Source organism: Oreochromis niloticus, linkage group LG14 (genome assembly GCF_001858045.2).
Source record: "Oreochromis niloticus isolate F11D_XX linkage group LG14, O_niloticus_UMD_NMBU, whole genome shotgun sequence".
In the NCBI taxonomy this organism is placed as follows: Eukaryota; Metazoa; Chordata; class Actinopteri; order Cichliformes; family Cichlidae; genus Oreochromis; species Oreochromis niloticus.
The window spans coordinates 12,783,296-12,803,132 of NC_031979.2; the positions used below are offsets into that span (position 1 = coordinate 12,783,296).

The following is a 19,837-nucleotide window of genomic DNA, read 5'->3' on the forward strand; positions in this document are numbered from 1 at the left end:
ATTTGAATCCCTTTTCTCTTTTGCTCTGAGGCACGGGGGAAAAAATATCGACAAGTTGATGAACGTCATTTACAGATATATTGGGTAAATGCCCAAGACATCTATAGAAATGTAAATCGCCGCTTGATTCATTCATTTGCTTAACTTGTTTTGGACTGTAAACAAGGCGGAAACAAAGCTCCCCACAGGAGTTTCCGCACCGGAAGTAGCATATGCTAACGTGCACATAGTCTATTGTGGTTCTACAAGATGTTGAGAGCTGTAGTTAGCTTTTCACAGGACTGCACACATCTACTTGTTTTAGGAACTTTGGAGTTGGTTGCAGACTTAGCTGCTACTTGACCAAGAAAGTCAGGTTACAGGATACAAGTTTCATGAACACTGAAATCCTGTTTACCTCCGCTGTTTCTTAATATGATGCTGAATAATATTCTGCAGTTTTGCAATACAGTAGATAAATCTTTGACACAATCAGTGGACTTTTCTCATGCTCATGTGTTTCTGCCTACATGTCTTGGTGTTTCTGTTGACATTTGTCATACAAGTATCTAAAGTGTATTAATATTTGCCTCTTATAGACATTGATGAGTGCAGCTCTGGCCATGCCAAGTGTTCCCATGGTTGTGTCAACATGTTGGGTTCCTTTAGCTGTGTGTGTCATCCGGGTTTTGAACTCGGTGCTGATGCTAAACAATGCTACCGTAAGTAAGAACTACAGTCTGCCTTCCACAAACTGTAAAGACTGCTGAGTGCTTTCCATTGTGCAAATAAGTGAAAACTTACATAATTTGTCTTTGCTGAAAATGTTCTGATTCAAATGTGCCTTAGTTTTTTTAGTTTTAGTTTTACGTTACAATTTTAACAAGATGGCTTTCGGCTGCTCGGCTGTCAGAAGATCTCACCACCTCAGGTAGCTCCACATATTTGAGTTAGCAAAATTTACACCAAGTGCCCTTCCTGAATGGGAATTGAACTAGCAACCTTTCCCTTGCTAAATAAATATGAATACCACTACACACTATAGTGCAGGCTGGTGCAGAATGCACATTCTTAAATCATTATTTCCTTTTTTTTCTGCTAACAACAGAACACAACACAAATACCAGGTTACTTGCAAACTGCTCTTTAATTTGAATCACAAAACTTTGCTTGTAAATATTTCAGTGTAGCACACAGGACTGACATGCATGATATGCCTCAGAATTCAACCGAGTCCTAAGTTATATCCTATTTAAATCCATCGTACTCCTCTTTAGGTATTTAGGTCGAGCATATAAAATGCAAAATTAATTGTGATTTACAGAGTCACTATTAGCCAAAAATGCCCCCTGTCATTGACCCTATATTTCATCTCTTATTGTGTACTATTGTTGCGGTTTGATCCTTTCATCTCCAGGCATTGAGATGGAGATTGTGAACAGCTGCGAGAAGAACAACGGAGGTTGCTCTCATCATTGTGAGCATACCACCAATGGCCCCCTTTGCTCCTGTAACCAGGGCTACCAGCTGGACCAAGACAGGAAGACCTGTGTAGGTCAGACCTTCTATATATATATATATATATATATATTTAAGTACTACAAATGCTTTAAAGACATAGTACTCTGTCTTTCTTTCTTTCTTTTGTTTTCACAAGTTTCATTTAATGTGTTTTGGCTCTGTGCTTCAGTCCTTCAGAAGGATCTCTTGATACCAGCTCTTTAATACTTTCCACAGATAATAATGAGTGTGCGAGTGAGGAGTCCTGCTGCAGCCACTTGTGTAAAAATTATCCAGGCGGCTATGAGTGCAGCTGCCGGCCTGGTTACAGACTAAATCCAGACGGTTGCAGCTGCGACGGTAAGGTTGGACTCTTAGCAGATCATCTAGTCTGGTACTTATTAAGGTTTTCTGTGTTGTGGCAAAGCTGTGTATGACACAAATTCTAAAAAGCGTATTTACTAAGTGAGTCCTGAAAAATTAATCCTTTCAAGGCCAGTTCCTACTAGAAAAGAGGGAAAAAAAGAACATTTTACTCAAGAAGCGTTGTACAGTCAAGTGCAACTTCTGGATGGGTAGAAGGTGTTAAAGACACTGAGGTGAAACAAAACAAAAAAAAATCCATATCTGTGTCATCCATGTCTACTTGCAGTGCTACACTTGAGTTCCTCTGTCATTACTTTGCACTATGTTTGCATTTTTTTCTGTTAGACATTGACGAGTGCCTGGCAGAGACCTCGGACTGCGAACAGTACTGCATCAACACTCTGGGAGCGTATGAGTGCTTTTGTCGACAGGGCTTCCGTTTGAGTGAGGACCGGCGCTCTTGCGTGTGTGAGTAACATTTTCAGCTTTCCAAAGACCACTCTGCATTTCTCCTTGACATATAACATTGTACTTGGTCTCTTTAGCTCTTTACGGCAGAGAGCTGGAAGAGGAAGATGAAGAAGAGGAAGATGAGGAAGTGCAGCTCGAGGCTGGCAGATTACCAGACCTGCTGTTCCGCAACACTCCTCGGCTCCTGCAGTACACGGCAGCCTTGCGCTCCCATTACGGCAGCGAAGATGACGACGACGATGATGGCAGTCACCGTGGTGACAGTGAAAAAGTATTAGAGATCCTGAGAGAGCGCAGGGGAGAGCTCAGACTGGAGAGTCACATAGGTACAGTAAAAAAACAAAACCCAAAAACAAAAAAAACAAAGCATGTGTGCTGAGTCTGCACTTTGTGCCTGGCCAGATCAATATTATTTTATTACTTTCCTTTTGTTTTCCTATTAAATGTTGATGATCTTCAGGAATTTCCTTTGGAATTTCAATTTTTTTAGTGTGTCTTGATGACTCATTTGGGGAGGACTGCAGTATAAGCTGTGAAGACTGCGTGCATGGAGCGTGCAACGAAAACAGAGACCGATGCGAATGTTCGCCTGGCTGGACGGGGGTCATCTGCAACGAGAGTGAGGATCTTTAAAAGGGTTCTGAAGTGACGCCTTTCCTTCATAACACAAACACTGTCCTTCGGGCTAAATCATGTGCCACCTCTCATCAGTGTACTGTAGCAAGTTAGCATGAAGACTTTGCTCCATCCGGAAGTAATAAAAATTATATCGTGGGATTTCTAAATACTAGGGTATATCTCATTGGCTTATTTTTCTTATATGACAAAGCCTTAGAGGGGAAACTGGCTCCATATTTACCATTATTTTAATTGGCACATGATCATCTTCTCATGTCACTTTCAGTCAGAAAGGGATGAAGGGGAGACATTTATTTATTTATTTATTTGTATGGGAAAATTGACCGAAACGAATGAGTCATGTCCAGATCACATATCTGACTCGGTTGTACAATGAACAGTACAGCATAGACATGCATGCACATAGCCTGGATTGTCTCACAAGGCACATCTTTTCCCAGAGCTATTTGAACTGCCTTTAGCAGTATGGTCTAGTTAAAGAAAGATGACATAGCTCCCTGTGCGCATCGATCCAGCGTCATGTATCAAAGCCTGACGGCTCCTGTGTGGGAGGCTGTGTTGTTTATGGGCTCCAGAACACAAGAGGGCCAGGGGAATCAATTTGTCTACTACTACAGTGTGGCCAGGACCCACAGCAAGAGCACAGCCTGAGGCCAAGGATGTCCACTACTGGGTTACAAAGCAAAGCTTCATTGTTCCCATCCAGCTCTGTGATTAATGGCTGTCTTTTGGTCTGAACCTGAGGAGGAGAGCCACGTGTGATAAGTCCATTAGAAGCAATCTGTCACTTTTAGAAACGAGAGTCTGAGGGAGGCAGTGTTCAGATGCACACCCTGAAGGTGATGGGCCTGGGCAGCATTTTCAGGTGGAGTAGATGAGGAATATTGCTGCCTGAGGCAAAGATATGGGGAATGGTGCGGTAGGCAACAACATAGGGGGCTATGAGGAAAAAAATATGGCTCATGTAAGGCCTTTAAAAAATGTGACATATAACATTTTTATTGTATGAAGTTGTATATATATATAAAAATATATAATTAACTGGGTTACTGTTTCCCATATCTCAAATAATTGAATTATATTTAAATCATGTCACTGAAGCAGTATGCCAACTCTTAATACTGCTGTTGAAGCATTACAAGTATTTATGGTGTTTAAAACTAGCTCTCTTTGTTATACATGTTGCCTCAGGATGCCTTAAGTATTTATTTTATTTAACCAGGAAGTCCCTTGAGATTACAAGCTGTTTTTCCAGGGAGAACCTGGTCAAGAGGGTACCTCAATACAAAACTACACCCTTGCCTACTCACCTGTTCACTGCCTTTTTCATATATTATTATGAATTTCTCTAAAAACATCTTGCCCCTTCATTTATATATTAATTCATTCATTCTAAACTATTTCCTGTTCTTATCCTGTTCCAATACCGCAGGGTGCTGCTGTTGCTACACTATTTTAAACAGTTTCATCCTGCGATATAAAACTGTTGTGAAGAAGCTGCGATATGGATGTTAAGCAGCAGTTAACTTGATGGATTCGAATACTTGAACACGTCTTAAACAGCCAGCTGTTTCTTCTCAGAACTGCTACAAAGGCCATTGAGATTAAGAAAGTCTAGCAAACGCACAACACCAGGAAAGAGAGGACGGAAGCTGAAAGTGTTTACTGCCTAGAGCAAAACTCTAGCTTTTTGATGTGTTTATTTCTAAATTTGTAAAAAATGTATATATCTTTGGATTTCCACGGGGAACTTTTTTTTTTCTGCAATTTGAGCCAAAAAAAAAATCTTCATCTCCTTTGTCTTTAGCTTGTCCACAGGGGAGCTATGGGCAGGCCTGCAACAGCCTGTGCCGCTGTCAGAATGGAGGCTCCTGTGACCCTGTGACTGGGAAGTGTTTGTGCCCCCCTGGGGTGCAAGGCTTGCTCTGCGAGGATGGTTTGTATACACGCATTCCTACAGACGCATGCAACCACCTGGGTCTAGTTTGCTTGCGACCCCCTCCACATGAATTTGACTTTGTGATTAGACATCTGTAAGAATGCTTTTATCCTCCAAAACTGATGAGTCAATAAAAAGATTTATGCTGGAAAGAGAGGGGAAAAAACATGAATTAAATCTTGTTTGATACCAGGGCGATCATCTTAGAAATAACTAGATTCATCTTGATATCCCAGTTTATGGAAATCACTGCCCTATATTCTGCTTCAGTGTGTGCTGAATGAGTCATTACCATTATTAAAGATGTCTTCTCACAAATGAGGCATGTGGGCTCTGTTGTATTTTTGAATCTAAGCAGAGACTAATTTATTTGGCATTTTTCTTGCTCACAGGTTGTCCAAAGGGTTTTTTTGGGAGGCACTGCAGAAGAAAATGCAACTGTCCCAACAGTGTGCACTGCCATCGTCTCTATGGAGGCTGCCTGTGCCCTCCAGGATTATACGGGCGTTTTTGCCACCTGGGTGAGTGAGAATTGTTAGAGTTCAAAATATTGATGAAAGCAATGTCAATGTTTTTAATGTCACATATTAAAGAAAAGCTTAACAGTCAGGAAATATGAAACCTTTACTGCATTAGCTGAAGAGAGACTGTCCATACAACTGACAATATTTGCTGTTGCGTTTCCTTATAAGATGACAATAACATAATTGTGAAAAACAGTGTGAATAATACTTCAAAACTAAATCATTCATAACCAATAACAGTAAGCTTTAGGTTGTGTCAGCTGCTAATACCTTTTCAGATTTGCACACACACACACTTCAGTTTTCATAGCACTCAAACTGCCAACACTCTAAAAAATCTGCATTAATTTTACTTGTAATGAATACACGTTCTCAGCTTTCCGTTTCCTGTGGATGACAAGTTCACACCGACACGTCGCTTGCTTCACTTAGCCGTTTTGATGGTGGCACCAGGTGTGGAGGCAGCTCTCTGGGGAGCCAGTGGCCCTCCACTTTCTCCTCGATGAGGTGGACCGCCAAAGCAAACTCCTCATCGTCCAGCATGCCATCCCCGTCTACATCGGACAGCCTCCAGATGTGAGCGAGCACAGAGTTGGGCAGAAGAGTCTTTGTCATCCACTCTTTGACTTTGGTTCCGCTAAGTTTGCCCTTAGTTGGACTGAGGTTGTAGAAAATCTCATCGTATTTGGGTTTGTATTTCTCCACTACCCACTCATCGAAATCTAGCTCGCTCCCCTCATCCATGGGAGGTTCTTTGAACGGGTCTCTCCTGTAATGCTCGGGCTTGAATGTTCTCAAAAATTCCCCGTCCAGGACTCCGTGGAGGGATCTCTTTCTCTGTTCTTGATGTTGGATGTAAGGGACCAGCTTGGCAATGTCAGTGCTGAGGAGTTTATCCAAGGAGGCCATAAGGCTCGGTTTCAGCTTCTTGAACTTTGAGAAGTCTTGCCCCAAAAGGTTCTCCTGAAAATGTGTGCAATCGCATGTGAGACTAACACAGAACAATAGAGTGAGTGAAATCTAACAAATATGGTATTTAAACAACAATCAAAGAAGTTTTTTTGTTTGACCTGCATCTTTGTGCAGTCGGGGAAATCGCCAGCTGGGACATGATGCTGCTGCTGAATCTTGTTAAAAATCACGGGAAGCTGGTAGATCAGATTATGCTTCTTGCTTTCTCTACAAAAAATGGTTGGCATCTCCTGCTTCAGATAGCTGATAATGTGTGCATGAGCCTGTGAATAAACACAAAGGGACACACAAAGGTCACCACAGCAGCTGGATTTGTAAATGTATATACAAAGTATGGGTTGGAATTTAACATAGCGGCTGATTTCTGACCCTCACTAAGCGCGCCCTCTTCACCAGGTCATTCAGCTTGCGTACTGCAGCGTTGCGTGGCAGGTTCCTTATATCGGCCAACAGATCCTCCTCCTCCAACTCTATTAGCTGGTAGTGGTCGCACATCTGCCTGGGCTCTGACCAGAAAGATCCGATGTAAACCCGTAAAATCTCAGGGGTTCGGAACACTTTTCCCAGTGACCACATGAGGGCGCCATACACTCTCATCAGATGCTGAGAGTCCACCCTGTCAGCTTTGTTGAGCACCACACGCAACTTGTCCTCATAACCGCACAGGGCCCCGAATGCTCGTGTGAGCTCATCAGAAAACTCCATCTTATGCGCGTCAAACAGCAGGATGATCCGATCGACACGCTCTGCAAACCAGCGCAGCACCGCTGCAAAGTCATAGCCTGGGGAGAAGGAACAGAAACATAGGGGTTTCATTAAGACTGTATGTAACACAGCCTCACAGCCTCAAGCCATCGAGGAACGTTTTACACATCCCAGAGGTCCTCACTGGTTTCAAGCCATTTCGGTTACACCCACTGAAAAATGTGTCCATAAAACGAAGCAAAGGCTTTTCAGTTCCTCTCAGCTTATCTCATGCCAGCCCACCGTCATATTGCTTTCATCAGCTTTGCGTCTGCCTTCAAGTGTTTGAATTTTGCTGGCTGAAATGTTCCTACTTCACTGCGTCTACTACGTGTATCACTCTGCTCCCACAGTCCAACATTAATAGAAGCAAAGGCTTGTTGATTCCCTCTGGCACTAAAAGGGAAATTAGAAGACATTCAGCCTCACCTCGGCTCAGTTTTCTTTTAGCAGCGGTCAAGATGCCTGGCGTGTCAATTATGCTCATACTCTCAAGGATCCGATTTGGCATCTGAACACACTGAAACCTGTAAATGTGATGCGTTTCAGGATTACTTGATTCGTTTATAGGAATAATGGCAAAGCGTCATCCTATCAGTACATTATACAAACAGGAATTCTCCTCTTTTCCCTGTGAACGCTCATCACCTGTTCAGAAACGAATTTCCAAAAGGGTCGAGGTTGCGAAAGGGCTTTTTCGGGTCCATCGTGAGGGCATTCCCAGGGATGATTCCCTCGACTTCTCCATACATGAGGGCAGTGAAGCAGTCGGTGGTTGGCTCCGGCCCAACTCTGCTACCAAGAAAATCTTGCTCTATGAGATACCTTAAGACACATATGGTGCAAACCAGCACTGTTATCCCCGTTTGTTTAAAACATGGTAAGTTAATGCATGCAGATCCTTTTTTTTTCTTTTTTCCTTTTAATGATCCAAGTCCTGAGCTTACCTGATAAAAGTAGTCTTTCCTGTTGAGTACTGACCCATCACCAGCACCATCGGTTTGTTGTCAAAGTCTGCGTCCTCATAGCTTGGTGAATGAAAGTGATGGAAAGAATAGTATTTTTCTACTGGCAGCAGCCGCTTGTAATAAAGATTCTTCAGCTCCTCTGTCACCATGTTGACGTCCCCCATTGCTTTAGGGGTGCTCCAAAGCCTCCGGAAGGACATGGCGACAGCAGTTTTACTCTTAATTTCTCAGCGTGGAAGCTGCTCGCTCTTCTTAGACCCAACTAAATGATGGAAGAATGTGCACAAGGCATATTATAAGATTCTCACAGCTGTCTGCTTCATCCTGCAGCGGGACGTTAGAGAGGGTGGAGAGGGTGTAACTGGAGCCTGCAGCTGCACCTAACATAAAGCCAATATCGAGAGGGACAGGGTGGAGTGCAGCTCAGCTTTTGTTGCTGTGCGGGGACAGTTTTGGCAAGATTCACCCACAGGGATGTAACAGTTGTCAAACTTAAAGGTCATACACAACACTTAAATCTGTTTATTAAATGCTTTTATATACAAGCAGAAATTAAAGTACTTGCAAAAACAGTCAGAGGAGTCAAAGTTCAATAAATCAGGAGAAACAGGAGGCAGCGGTCACATGACTTCAGCCAGCAGAAATCTATCGTTGTCATAACATGGTGGCTGGGTGTGTTTGTTTGGCTCATACTTAAGTGCATTTCGATAGCAAAGAATGTTTAATTTCAATATATTTTCCTTTTTTCCATGAAATTGTGACCAGCTAAACTTTAGATAACAGAAGGTGAAGTTGTTTTAGTGCAATATTTCTGCAGCTATGATCAGTTATATAAGTGTCGAATGAACGTATTTTGTGTAGTATTACTCAAACACAAGAGGATAATCTAACCTTCTACTTCCATACTATCAGCCTTTTTTTGTCTGTTTTTAAAACCTCTCAGCTTGTCCCAGGTGGACGCACGGAGCGGGCTGTTCCAAGGAGTGCGACTGTGTTCAAGAACATTCCACTGGCTGTGACCCCAAAACGGGAAGCTGTTTCTGTAAGGCTGCATATCACAGCCCACGATGTGAGCAAGGTATAAAAAGCAAGTTTATTCCTTGACAGGAATGAACTGGTTAAGATTTGTGTTTGGTTACATTTTCAGGCCAAATGCTGAACATAGAAGAGGGCGTATTACTTTCTCAGCTGTTTTAAAGGTTCAAAACATGAACAAATATGTTTCCAGTTGCAGTAACGCATCTCTAATGTGAGCTACAAAGGGGAGTCTTGCTGTTTCCTTGCAGTACAGTTTTAGTATAATAGTGTGTAGAAGAAGAAGAGTTTAGGAGGTTGTCGGTGCTCTTTAAGAATCAAACTTCTACTTGATAAAGGTATCCAAGATATTTGGTTAGAGACTGCACATCATCTTAATCTTTTATGCATCTGCGTGTCTCATTGTAGAATGCGATCCAGGCTTTTTCGAGCCCGGCTGTGAGCAGCCATGTGACTGTCCAGGTGGAGGGTCATGTGACCCCAAGACTGGAGAGTGCAGCCAGCAATGTCCTGCAGGGCTTCACGGACATAACTGTCAACTGGGTAAGCAAAAAAAAAGCAAAAAAAAGCAAATGTAGGAGCACATGTTCAGTTATTTTGACATCTAACGTATGCAGTGCAGTTATTTTCAGATGTTTGGCTCGCATCAATAATATAACTCGTTCCTTTTAACCTCTGCTGAACGCAGTGTTCTCCACAGAGCTCGATTCCACAGTGCACTCATGTGGTCACAGCTTTTATAGTGAAAGACCGCACAGTGTAATAATGTGTGTGAATTTGTGAACTGCGTGGGCCGGCATACTGACACGCGTCAGCACGCATGGTTATAGTTTGCATAGTTGTTCCTTGTGCTATTGTGTGCCTATTTCAAAGCAGCGCATTTTCTTATGTGTTTGCTCAGCTTTGTCACATTTTTAATTTCCCGCAAAGCATATAGGTCTTTCTTTACTCCTCTATCCTCGCCTCCTTCTTCTATTCATCATGTAATAGCTTTGATTGATTACGTGGATGTAGTAGGTGAAATATATCAAAGGCTTTCTATGAATTCACCCGGTCAGTGCAGGTGTTCTTGTTGTTGCAAACTACACAACTAGAAAGTAGGGTTCCTGTACAGCAGGGTGCCCTCTGGCTGTTTACTCTGCTGGTTGATGGAAAGTTCAACCCTCTGTGCTGTGCTCTGGAGTGATGCTGAATATTGCTCAGGAGCCTCTGGTAAAAACATCACTTTGTGTCTCTGTGGAGCGGACTAAGATAACAGAGTTACCGTGTCTCAGCACTAGTGCACAGTCCAAGCCTAGGCTTGCTGGGTTTGCCGAACCCAAATAAAAGTTTTTTTTCCCCTTTTTCTCTAGGTTGTCCTTAGCTTAAGTTGCAGGCCAGGTCATGACAGGGGCGATTTAATTCAGTTATTACAGCAGGAGCTTTTGGCAGAGGCTGAATAAATAAGCATCAAGTGATTATGATTTCAACATTTTCACTTGTCCAGCTGCCTCTCCTAATCATTTTTTTCACTGTTGTGTAACCCAGTCTTTTATTTTTTCTCCTGTTACATCACGTCTGTTGTGTATTTTGTGTTGCTAGCCTGCCAAGCTGGAAGCTATGGAGAGAACTGTCTTCTGACCTGTGATTGCAGTGGAGCTCCTTGTGATCCCATAACTGGACAATGCATCTGTCCTGATGGAAAGATGGGACACTCGTGCCAGGAAGGTATTTATTATTGCAATGTCCTATATTAATAGAAAGAAGACAATCAATTGAAGGCCAGATTAATTTGCTGATACTTTAGGCTAGCATTATCTTTCTTGTTTGCAGGCTGGACATTTGCTTTAGGAGAAATGTTACCCCTCTCAGAGAGTTACAGAAATGTGTAAAGGTTTTGAGCCATCCTCTTTTCCTTTAATTTGCTGGGAAAAACATAAATAGAATTGTACAAACATTTTTTGCCTTATATACTGGGTTTCCGTGTTATGTTTGGACATGTTTAAATAAATCACTGCACCTAACAAGCTTGTAAGTCAATATCTTTTATGAGCACCTTTATACAACCTGAACTCTCTTAGTCAATCTTTCTTTCAATTTCTTTAAGCAGTCTTCAGGAATAGTTCTCCAGGCTTCTTGAAGGACATTCAAAGCTCTTCTTTGGATGTTGGCTGACTTTTGTTCTGTTCTCTGTCAAGATGATCCCACACTGCTGCAGTAATGTTGAGGTCCGGGCTCTGGCGAGGCCAATCCATAACTGATAGCAATCCATTGTGTTATTTTTCTATATAGGTATATTTTTATTGATTTACCAGTTTGCTTGGAATCATTGTATGATGACTAATGAAGCCAATCAGATACTTTTCAGATGGTCTTACATAATGGATCAAAATCTCATGTTTTAATAACTCCATCACTTTTGACAAGATCCCCAACCTCCCTCGTACATATAAACAATCATTTGTCAAATTTGGATTCGTTATTCCTGACCTGTTGCCACTGATTTTCAGTGTGGGTCTTGTGTAGTTTGGCATAACTCATCCTTTTTTCTCCCTGTTTTTTTCTTCCATAAGAATGATTTCTTGACAGCCGCCCTCCCGCTGAGACCATTTCTGATGAGGCTTCAGTGAACAGTAGCTTGTTCATCTGAAGAGTGAGATGGATCTTTGGGGTCCTGTGTCAGATGTTTGTTGGATTCTTTCCTGTTTCTTATGGACAACTTTAAATTACTGGTCTGAAGTATCATTTTAGGACTCCCACTTCTTCTGTTTTTTTTTTTTGTCAAGTTTTTTAATGACACACTGCACACCATGCCGATATGTGAAAGGTTTCAGGCTCTTGGGGAGTTACCTTTGTTGGTGTAAAAATACAATTTTATTCCTTTCAAACTGTGTTGTCTTTGGCATTTTGTGTAAACTGGTTCATCCCAGGATTGGACTGAAAATGAGCTAAAAAGCAGTGACCAAAGAAAAGCTTTGAGAGACCTACAAAAAGCCTGGAGCACTATTGCTCAGGGTGACTTTAAAAAACATGACAAAAAAGTCTGAAAGCAAAATATAAAAAAATGGTGGGTGGCTCAAGACTGCACTGTATTTACTACAATTTCTACAATATTTTAAAGGTAAATTAAATTTGAGAAATTGAAAACATAAATACTGCATACTGCTCTATTAAAGTGAAAGGTACTTGCTGTTTCCCAGACTGCCCTGATGGATTCTGGGGGTCGAAGTGCCAATCTTCTTGTCCTGAGTGTCAGAACAGAGGCTCGTGCAACAAGCAGGCCGGTACGTGTGAGTGTGAGCCAGGATTCATGGGACAGCTCTGCCAAAACGGTGAGTTTGCATCAAATTTCTGAGATTAAAACAAAAAAATCTTTTAATAAACCAAACGCTGTAGCTGACCTTAATGCTGATGATAATATGTTTAATGAGGCATACAACATTTTTTTTTTACTGCTTATTCAAACTCAAATTTGAAAAAACAACAATAAAAATGATAATGCTCTATGTCACACTTGGATTTTGAAACTGCTGTAATCTGCTCGACTTGCTTGAACACTTTAATTAAATTTAATTATAGGAAGCTTGTGACAGAATCAGTTTTCTGATTAATCACCTGTGTTGCGTAGAGTGTCCTGCTGGGTACTATGGACCAGGCTGTCTAACACCTTGCTCTTGCCACCCTGATGCCAGTTGTGACCCACAGACTGGGAAATGCATTTGCCCTCCTGGAAAAAGAGGCCACGATTGCACAACATGTGAGAATGTAAACAAATGAGACAAAAATAAGAGAAAATCTGACAGAGTAGCAGAGAAAGTAACTCACCTTCCACTGTAATGTTTGCAGCATGTGATCCTGGTTTCTGGGGACAAGGGTGCAGCAGTTCTTGTCAGTGCCACGAACAGTCTCCGGGCTGTGACCCAGTCAGCGGTCAGTGTGCGTGTGAGGCCGGCTACACTGGAGACCGATGTGAAAAGAGTAAGTTATTGCCTTAGCTAGTAAATCACAGAGTCTCATTTTGTATATTTTACTAAATGCTGCCACCGTGGGGCGATTTCAGTTACAGCACCACAGTCAGTATTTTCTGGGATATTTGATTTTATGTTTAACAAGCACAATGCAGTTTAAATGTTTTATTTGATCCTGATACTGTATAACTGTAGATTTTACATGTTATATAAATCTCTGTTTAAAATGATAAATGGAGACACATGTGGGGAATCTTCTGGGTTTTTTTTGGGATTGGCATTTTTTTTAGTTGGACATTCAAGAGACTGTGTAATGTGCATGCTCCGATTCACAGAGTGTATGAATGGCACTTATGGTCGGGGCTGTGCCCAGCTGTGCCAGTGTGAGAATGGAGCCCTCTGTGACCATGTGAGCGGAGCCTGTACGTGCTCTCCTGGATATACGGGCACCTTCTGTGAAAAAAGTAAGCCATGTGTTGTCTCTGATGTTATTTCTGATCTTATATCTTTACATAAATATATATTATGTTCCTAATATGTCTGTTATATGTAGCCTCAACCTTGCTACAGCCTTAAACATCTCAAAAATGCTATTAAATGACTTGTACAACTTTTTTTGGTATACTGGCTTTAGAGTGAAAGTTTCATTTAAGGAACTTTTAATTGCATTATTAGACACAAATGTGGCTATAATTGTATCTTTATATGTACTTTAAGCTATTAACAGTGATTTTGGTTCCTTCTCACTTCAAGAATAAACCCTTAGGATCATATTTTTTCTTAAACCTAATTCCAGAAGTAATCCAAGTTTTGATATCCGTCGTGTCCTTCTGCCTCCCTTGCTTGCAGCTGCATGCGAACAAAGCTTAGTCCATCCCTGAGAAGAAATGAAAGCCTCTGCAATTCCAGTACTCTGGATAACCATGCAACATTATTCACATGCAACATTACTGACTCCAAAATATGTCTGTGGCAGTCCCGTCATAAGCGGATGTCACATTTGAATAGAATGCCATGTCGATCCTCTTTAGCTAAGCAAAGTAATTTAAATGTTTCCCTGCAAACTTGAACTGATCAAATCATGGATAAACACACTCCTTTGACTTTTTTCTTGTTTTCAGCTCATCCCTCCGGTGGACTGTTGTGTTTATGAGATTATGATGCATCGATCCATCCATCCATGCACTACATTGCGCGATTCGTCAGATTTTAGTGAAGATTTTTGCATAAATCGTGCTCAAGGTCAAGTTGAAGATTGTGTCGGTCATTTTATGGAAACTTTTTAGTGTTCACAAGAATCGCTTCGTTAGTGAAACCAGATTTGTGTGTCCCATGTGTAACTGTCTGCAAATTCTCTTTATTTTTATAATAGCCAACCAGTCTCAACAAAAAACATACACAAAGCAATACCATGTGATGAGTCATGAGGCGATGAGCTCATGACATCACTGATGTTCTAGATACGCAATTGAAGCCAAAGTGGAGAATATATCACTTTCTCTTTCTTGAGGATTTAATGTTTTTCTTTGCTTTATTTGACATCATATTAGCATATATTAGCTTGAGCAAGAGGAAGCTGCAGTCAGTTATTTTTACCATTAATAAATTATTTTAAAAAGCCCCAAATCACTACCAATATATTTTGGCCAATAATTTTTATCACAAATGAAGATGTTTTGCAAAATGTAATTCCTGATTGTAGTTTGATTTAAGATTATGACATTAACACTTTGCGTCTTTAAAACTGTCCACACTGAACTTGAACCTATTTCATGAACTTGATTCCCGTGAAGGCAACGCGCCGCTCCATTCCTGGTGACATTTTTATTTTTCATCACTAGAGGGGGTTGCAGGACATTCTTCAATCTTTTCTCCAACTTCAGTGAAGCCTCCGCCAAATCCCGTGACTCATCCCGCTGTCCTTATAATATCATGAGCGAACCATTTCAGAATCCCAAGATATAATTTGTATCAGCACCCTGCCATAGCAAACCTTTCACATAACAAATATTCACCTGTATTTGTCCTGAACTACAAGACGTAACGACAGTCTGAGAGTTTTAACGATGTAATAGAGTTGCTCTGACTTGAAGTGGCCTCCTGTTATTACAAAGCAAAAGATTTACTGTGACTGTACTATAGTTCCAGAAATTCATAGCGCCTCCCTAGTACACAGGGCATTGTAAATCACAGCCATGCCACACCAGAAGAGAGCTTCACATCCCTAGTCATAACAGGGTAATGGCTGCAGTCTGATTGGACGTTGCTGTGGAAATGGGGCTATCACTCTGACTAGATTTTAGTTTCTGAAGGCCCATTCCCCTCAAACAAAGGTGTCCAGTTTCTCAGTGTTCTAATGGGCCTCTTCCTTCAGGAAAAGTCAGGAAGAGGCCTTGGCTTGACAACGTCCAGACCTCTTTACTTGATCAGCTTCAAAGAATTAAAGAGAACAAAATGACTTCTCATTAGAACTTAGATCTTGTTATTCACAGAAGTAGTTGGCTCCACAAGATTCAGATAGCTTGATAAGGCCAAAGGCCTTGTTGTGTTCAGCATTCTTGTGGTACTGAGGTTGATGCTAAGCATTCCCATCAAGTATTATTGGAGGAAAGAGGCCTGACATGGATCCAGCACACAGCTTCTTCAATTAAAGCCGATCATGCTGCGCTTCTGGTCCGCAGCTTTGATGTCTGCATCAAAAACAAAAAAACAGAGTTCATTTTGTTGCAGTAAAAAAAGAACCGTGGTCTGAAGAGCATTGAACATCCGTGTTCTTGTTGAAGAAACTGGGCCGTTTTGTTGTTGCAGCATTGACCCCTTTCAGTGTATGTAGACCCTGAATAGCACCAGGAAGTTCTATTCTGAGTTCTCTCTATCCGCTCTATTTCTGTGGTCTGCTCTCCCTGGCTGTGTGGTCCCTGGACCTGCTTTATGGGCTGACAGCAGTGGCTCTTACACAACCAGGGATCTGGAAATAATCCTTCTGTCTTAAAGAGCTCATTTAGTCTCGAGATGGAGTCTTTCAACGATGGCACAGTATGTGTGTGAGTTTGTGTGTGATGGTGGACCGAATCCTCTGTTCCTACCTATAAACAAAGACTCAGAGGGAAGAGTCTGCATTTACAAACACTAGCAGACACTGGGCTCATATCAAATGACAGATTGCAGCTCTGTGGTTAATATGGAAACCAGTCGCCCCCTGCTGGTGTATACAAATACAAAGTTTGTCATTCAAAATTGTGCAACTGCCTGAAGACTTAAAATAAAGTGCGCGTGCTGCTGTAAACATTGTCTGCTGAAAAGGAGAGTAATTGCTACATCTGTTGATGCGCTTATTGTTCCTCTTATTAAAAGGGAACATGACTCATCTGAGATGCTTTCTGTTTATATTTTAGCAGCAGAGATGTGTTGAGGTGCTCACGATATATCAAAGTAATGTCCTTAAGGCATTTTTTCCTGCAGGACAAGCAATGCCAGCTTGTTGCCATGGTGTCAGCAAGCGCTATGATAATAATAAACAGCAGACAATAAACCGACGATTTTGCTACCACAGAGTTAATGTACAGCTGCATTAAAATGACAGCATCCTCAGTGGGCTAGCTTTAATAACATCACAGCCTAACCACTACAGAGAGAGTCAAAGACGTCATGCTGTCAGCGTGGGAACACAACGACGGCCATGCCAGAAACTGCTGAGCAGGAAAGATACTTTTTCCCAATTTGAGGCCTCGAGGCAGAAAAAAGGAGGAGTGGACACCGTCATCAATTTGAGCGAGAGCAGGAGGGTATGATGCATTAACCGTAGGGGAACACCCTGACTAATGCGGCATTTATAATACATGAAACCACCAAGTTACACATTTTTGCCAATTTGTGGCTTCCTTTGGTCACGTTGCGCTCTGCTTTCCTTATTCACAGAAGAAGTAGTATATAAACGGAATGAAAGAGCTGCTGGCTGCTGAGATAATTGGGACAGACTCTATGCAAACCATTTCTCGCACACTGCTGCAACAGGAAACAGAAGAGGGTACTCGAAGAGAGAAATGTCAGTCAGTCCATGCTTTGGCGGGGAAATAGCAGCGTTCCCATAAATAAAGACCCGTGTGGGTGAAGTTTTTGTTTTGCAGGATACGACTATCATCCGAGTTTGCCTGTGATCTCCACGGTGACAAATTGACCGATCAAAAATATAGGCTGTGAATAAACAGAGTCATTCTTTCCTGCTCTGGTGAAGTCATGCTTACAGATAATATTTACATCCAAGCAGTGGAAAGGCTCATTCATCCCGCAACCTCTGGCTAGGTTCCTCTGGATGGGGAGGCACTGTGTTTACCAAACTCTGTGAGTGTCACTTGACTATACACACACACTCGAGCGATTTCTCTAACTTTCCTTGAGAATGGGAAACAGACCTTAAACTGGCATCTCCTTGCATCTGCAGCAGCACTGTCGTGTGTGTGTGTATGTGTGTGGGTACAGTAACACCAGGCTTTGTTTTGTCGAGTGTTGGTGGGGCCTGTGGACTCAGCAGGTGCTCTATTTACCGGCTCTTTGTGCCCTCTCTAACCCCCCCCCCCAGAGGGAACGGCCTCTGAGCCGCCATAAACTTTTGATGTGGCCCAGATCCACCACACATGTGGGACATGAGCTCACTTAACGAACGCAGACGCTTTGCAACAGCCGCAGTGTGGTACTGCAATTTGATATTGGTATTTTCAGTAGGACAGAGAGGGAAAGTAGGAAGAAGGGGAACAGAGCGAGAGTGGGGAAGAAAAAAAAAAAAGAACTAAATAAAAAAATATTGGCATCTAAACCTTTTCCTCTCCTCTTTTTTCTGAAGCTGCCAGTTCTAACCAGTCGGATGTTTTATCTCGGCCCACAGTGTGCCCGGACGGCTTTTACGGTCTTGACTGTGGCCAGATGTGCGAGTGCAGGAACGGTGCCCGTTGCCACCACATCACAGGAGCCTGCCTGTGCACCGCCGGCTGGGCAGGACCACACTGCATTCTGGGTAATGGAAGCCACATCATTAAAACAGGGTGTGAGGGAGGCCCTCACTGCAGCCCATCACGACATCCTCTCCTTAAACTCAGCTATGAAGTGTTTGTGAACAATTATCTCTATAATGAGACATTGCCAATGACTTTTTTAGGGATGGGTAAGGGTGGAGAAAGGAGGGAGCGCAAGAGTGCCCTCTGGCATACATGGTTTAATTGAAGTCTATTCTGGATAAATGCACCCACATGTATATAGCGATCAACATTAGGAAAGGGAGAGCTCAACTTGGAAGAGACTTTAGCAGCTAACCAGTGTTCTCAGGCTGAAGTTTCTTGAGGATTTCATGCCATTGTTTTAATGAAGCCAGTGAAATACCCACTAAAGTCCTTAGTCTGTCATTCTGCAGTCTTATTCAAGACTTTCCTCTCGCCCACAGCCATTTTGTGGTTCTAACTACCAGAACCAGAGTGAGCAGAAAGCCACGAGCATGACTTAATCATGCACCTCTGTCATTAGTGCATTTTCCTCTTTCTTAAACCCCAAATGCCATCTTGGACTTTGATTATTACTGTGTTTACAATATGGGTGCTAAAAACCATAATGTCTCAAATGATCAATTAGCTCTCACGTCTGTTTTCTAGGAATGCAGCTTGAATATTATTGAATGTGTGTGTGTGCCTGCATGTATGTGGCAGAATGCCCAGAGGGTCAGTTTGGAGAGCAATGCAGTCAGACCTGCGAGTGTCAGAACGGAGGCCAGTGTAACCATGTGACCGGGAGATGCAGCTGCACAGCTGGGTGGACCGGAGATAGGTGCCAACTGCGTGAGTGGCTCATCAGTTAAACTGCTAATTACTGAGCATGACGAACGTAATGTCAAAGAAGTCTATTTTTCAAACCACTGCGCTGTGTTGTCGAACTTTTTGGCAGTATAAATATCAGTCAGCAGACTCTGGAAACTGACGTTAGTCATGTTATCTATCTCGGGAATCTCTTGGCACAGTTACTGCACTTGCAGAAATGAACTCATGATATAAGAAAGGCTAGAAAAATATAATAGAACGTTTACAGTCAAAACTCAAATGCTTATACTATGTTGTGTGTATTCAGCCTGTCCTGCAGGACAATATGGAGAACACTGTTCAGGTCAGTGTCTGTGTCAAAATGGAGCGACCTGTAACAGGATCAGTGGCTGGTGCTTCTGCCCCCCGGGATGGACTGGAGCAGCCTGTGAATTGGGTGAGTCTGACAGTACTATGGATTAAACTGTGTTGTATACAACTTTTCAGCTGCCGGTTAATGCAAATATCTAATCAGCCAATCACATGGCAGCAACTCATTCCATTTAAGGGTGTAGACATGGTGAAGACCACCTGCTAAAGTTCAAACTGAGCATCAGAATGGAGATGAAAGGTTTAAGCAGCGTTAAACGTGGTTGTGGGTGCCAGATGGGTTGGTTTGAGAATTTCAGAATCTGCTGATCCGCTGGGATTTTCCCACACAACCATCTCTATTGTTTACAGAGAAAGGCAAGAAAAAGAGACAATATCCAATGAGCGGCAGTAGTCTGGGAGAAAATGTCTTGCTGATGTTAAAGGTCAGAGGAGAAGGGCCAGACCGCTTCAAGCTGACAGGAAGGCAACATTAACTCAAATAACCACTCATTACAACCAAGGAAGGCAGAAGAGCATCTCTGAACAAACAACACATCAAACCTTGAAGCAGATGCACTCCAGTAGCAGAAGACCACACCAG

At 42.2% G+C, this 19,837-nt stretch overlaps 2 protein-coding genes across 4 annotated transcripts in view; one reads left to right on the top strand and one right to left on the bottom strand.

Moving 5' to 3' along the window:
* Positions 1-19,837, top strand: part of egfem1 (EGF-like and EMI domain containing 1) — a 55,139-nt gene that overhangs the window by 24,945 nt on the left and 10,357 nt on the right. For both annotated transcript variants that reach the window (XM_005474492.4, XM_005474493.4), the window contains 18 exons: positions 579-701; positions 1,397-1,534; positions 1,717-1,839; positions 2,191-2,313; positions 2,391-2,642; positions 2,807-2,935; positions 4,763-4,891; positions 5,287-5,415; positions 9,046-9,180; positions 9,546-9,680; positions 10,719-10,844; positions 12,317-12,448; positions 12,745-12,873; positions 12,963-13,094; positions 13,420-13,548; positions 17,967-18,095; positions 18,778-18,906; positions 19,193-19,321. In XM_005474492.4, coding sequence (XP_005474549.1) covers positions 579-701; positions 1,397-1,534; positions 1,717-1,839; positions 2,191-2,313; positions 2,391-2,642; positions 2,807-2,935; positions 4,763-4,891; positions 5,287-5,415; positions 9,046-9,180; positions 9,546-9,680; positions 10,719-10,844; positions 12,317-12,448; positions 12,745-12,873; positions 12,963-13,094; positions 13,420-13,548; positions 17,967-18,095; positions 18,778-18,906; positions 19,193-19,321 — 2,451 coding nt within the window. The remainder of the gene's footprint in view (positions 1-578; positions 702-1,396; positions 1,535-1,716; positions 1,840-2,190; positions 2,314-2,390; positions 2,643-2,806; positions 2,936-4,762; positions 4,892-5,286; positions 5,416-9,045; positions 9,181-9,545; positions 9,681-10,718; positions 10,845-12,316; positions 12,449-12,744; positions 12,874-12,962; positions 13,095-13,419; positions 13,549-17,966; positions 18,096-18,777; positions 18,907-19,192; positions 19,322-19,837) is intronic.
* Positions 5,445-10,864, bottom strand: LOC102076498 (EH domain-containing protein 2). Of its 2 annotated transcripts, XM_005474491.4 has the most exons (7): positions 10,759-10,864; positions 8,082-8,364; positions 7,783-7,959; positions 7,564-7,661; positions 6,760-7,172; positions 6,489-6,653; positions 5,445-6,381 (listed from the first exon to the last, which is right to left on the bottom strand). In XM_005474491.4, exons 2-7 carry the CDS (start codon positions 8,300-8,302, stop codon positions 5,821-5,823), a joined length of 1,635 nt encoding a protein of 544 aa, XP_005474548.1. In that variant the 5' UTR covers positions 8,303-8,364; positions 10,759-10,864; the 3' UTR covers positions 5,445-5,820. The 2 variants fall into 2 exon arrangements, with proteins under 2 accessions (XP_005474548.1, XP_019223182.1); XM_019367637.2 differs by lacking the exon at positions 10,759-10,864 and having other exon boundaries at positions 8,082-8,429.

Bases quoted from the DNA above. Each gene is read 5' to 3' on its own strand.
- LOC102076498 (XM_005474491.4), bottom strand. From the start codon at position 8,302: ATGTCCTTCCGGAGGCTTTGGAGCACCCCTAAAGCAATGGGGGACGTC. The intron at 7,960-8,081 runs GTAAGCTCAGGA...ATGTGTCTTAAG, and splicing joins GGAAAGACTACTTTTATCAG to GTATCTCATAGAGCAAGATT. The intron at 7,173-7,563 runs GTGAGGCTGAAT...CCTTCTCCCCAG, and splicing joins TAAAAGAAAACTGAGCCGAG to GCTATGACTTTGCAGCGGTG.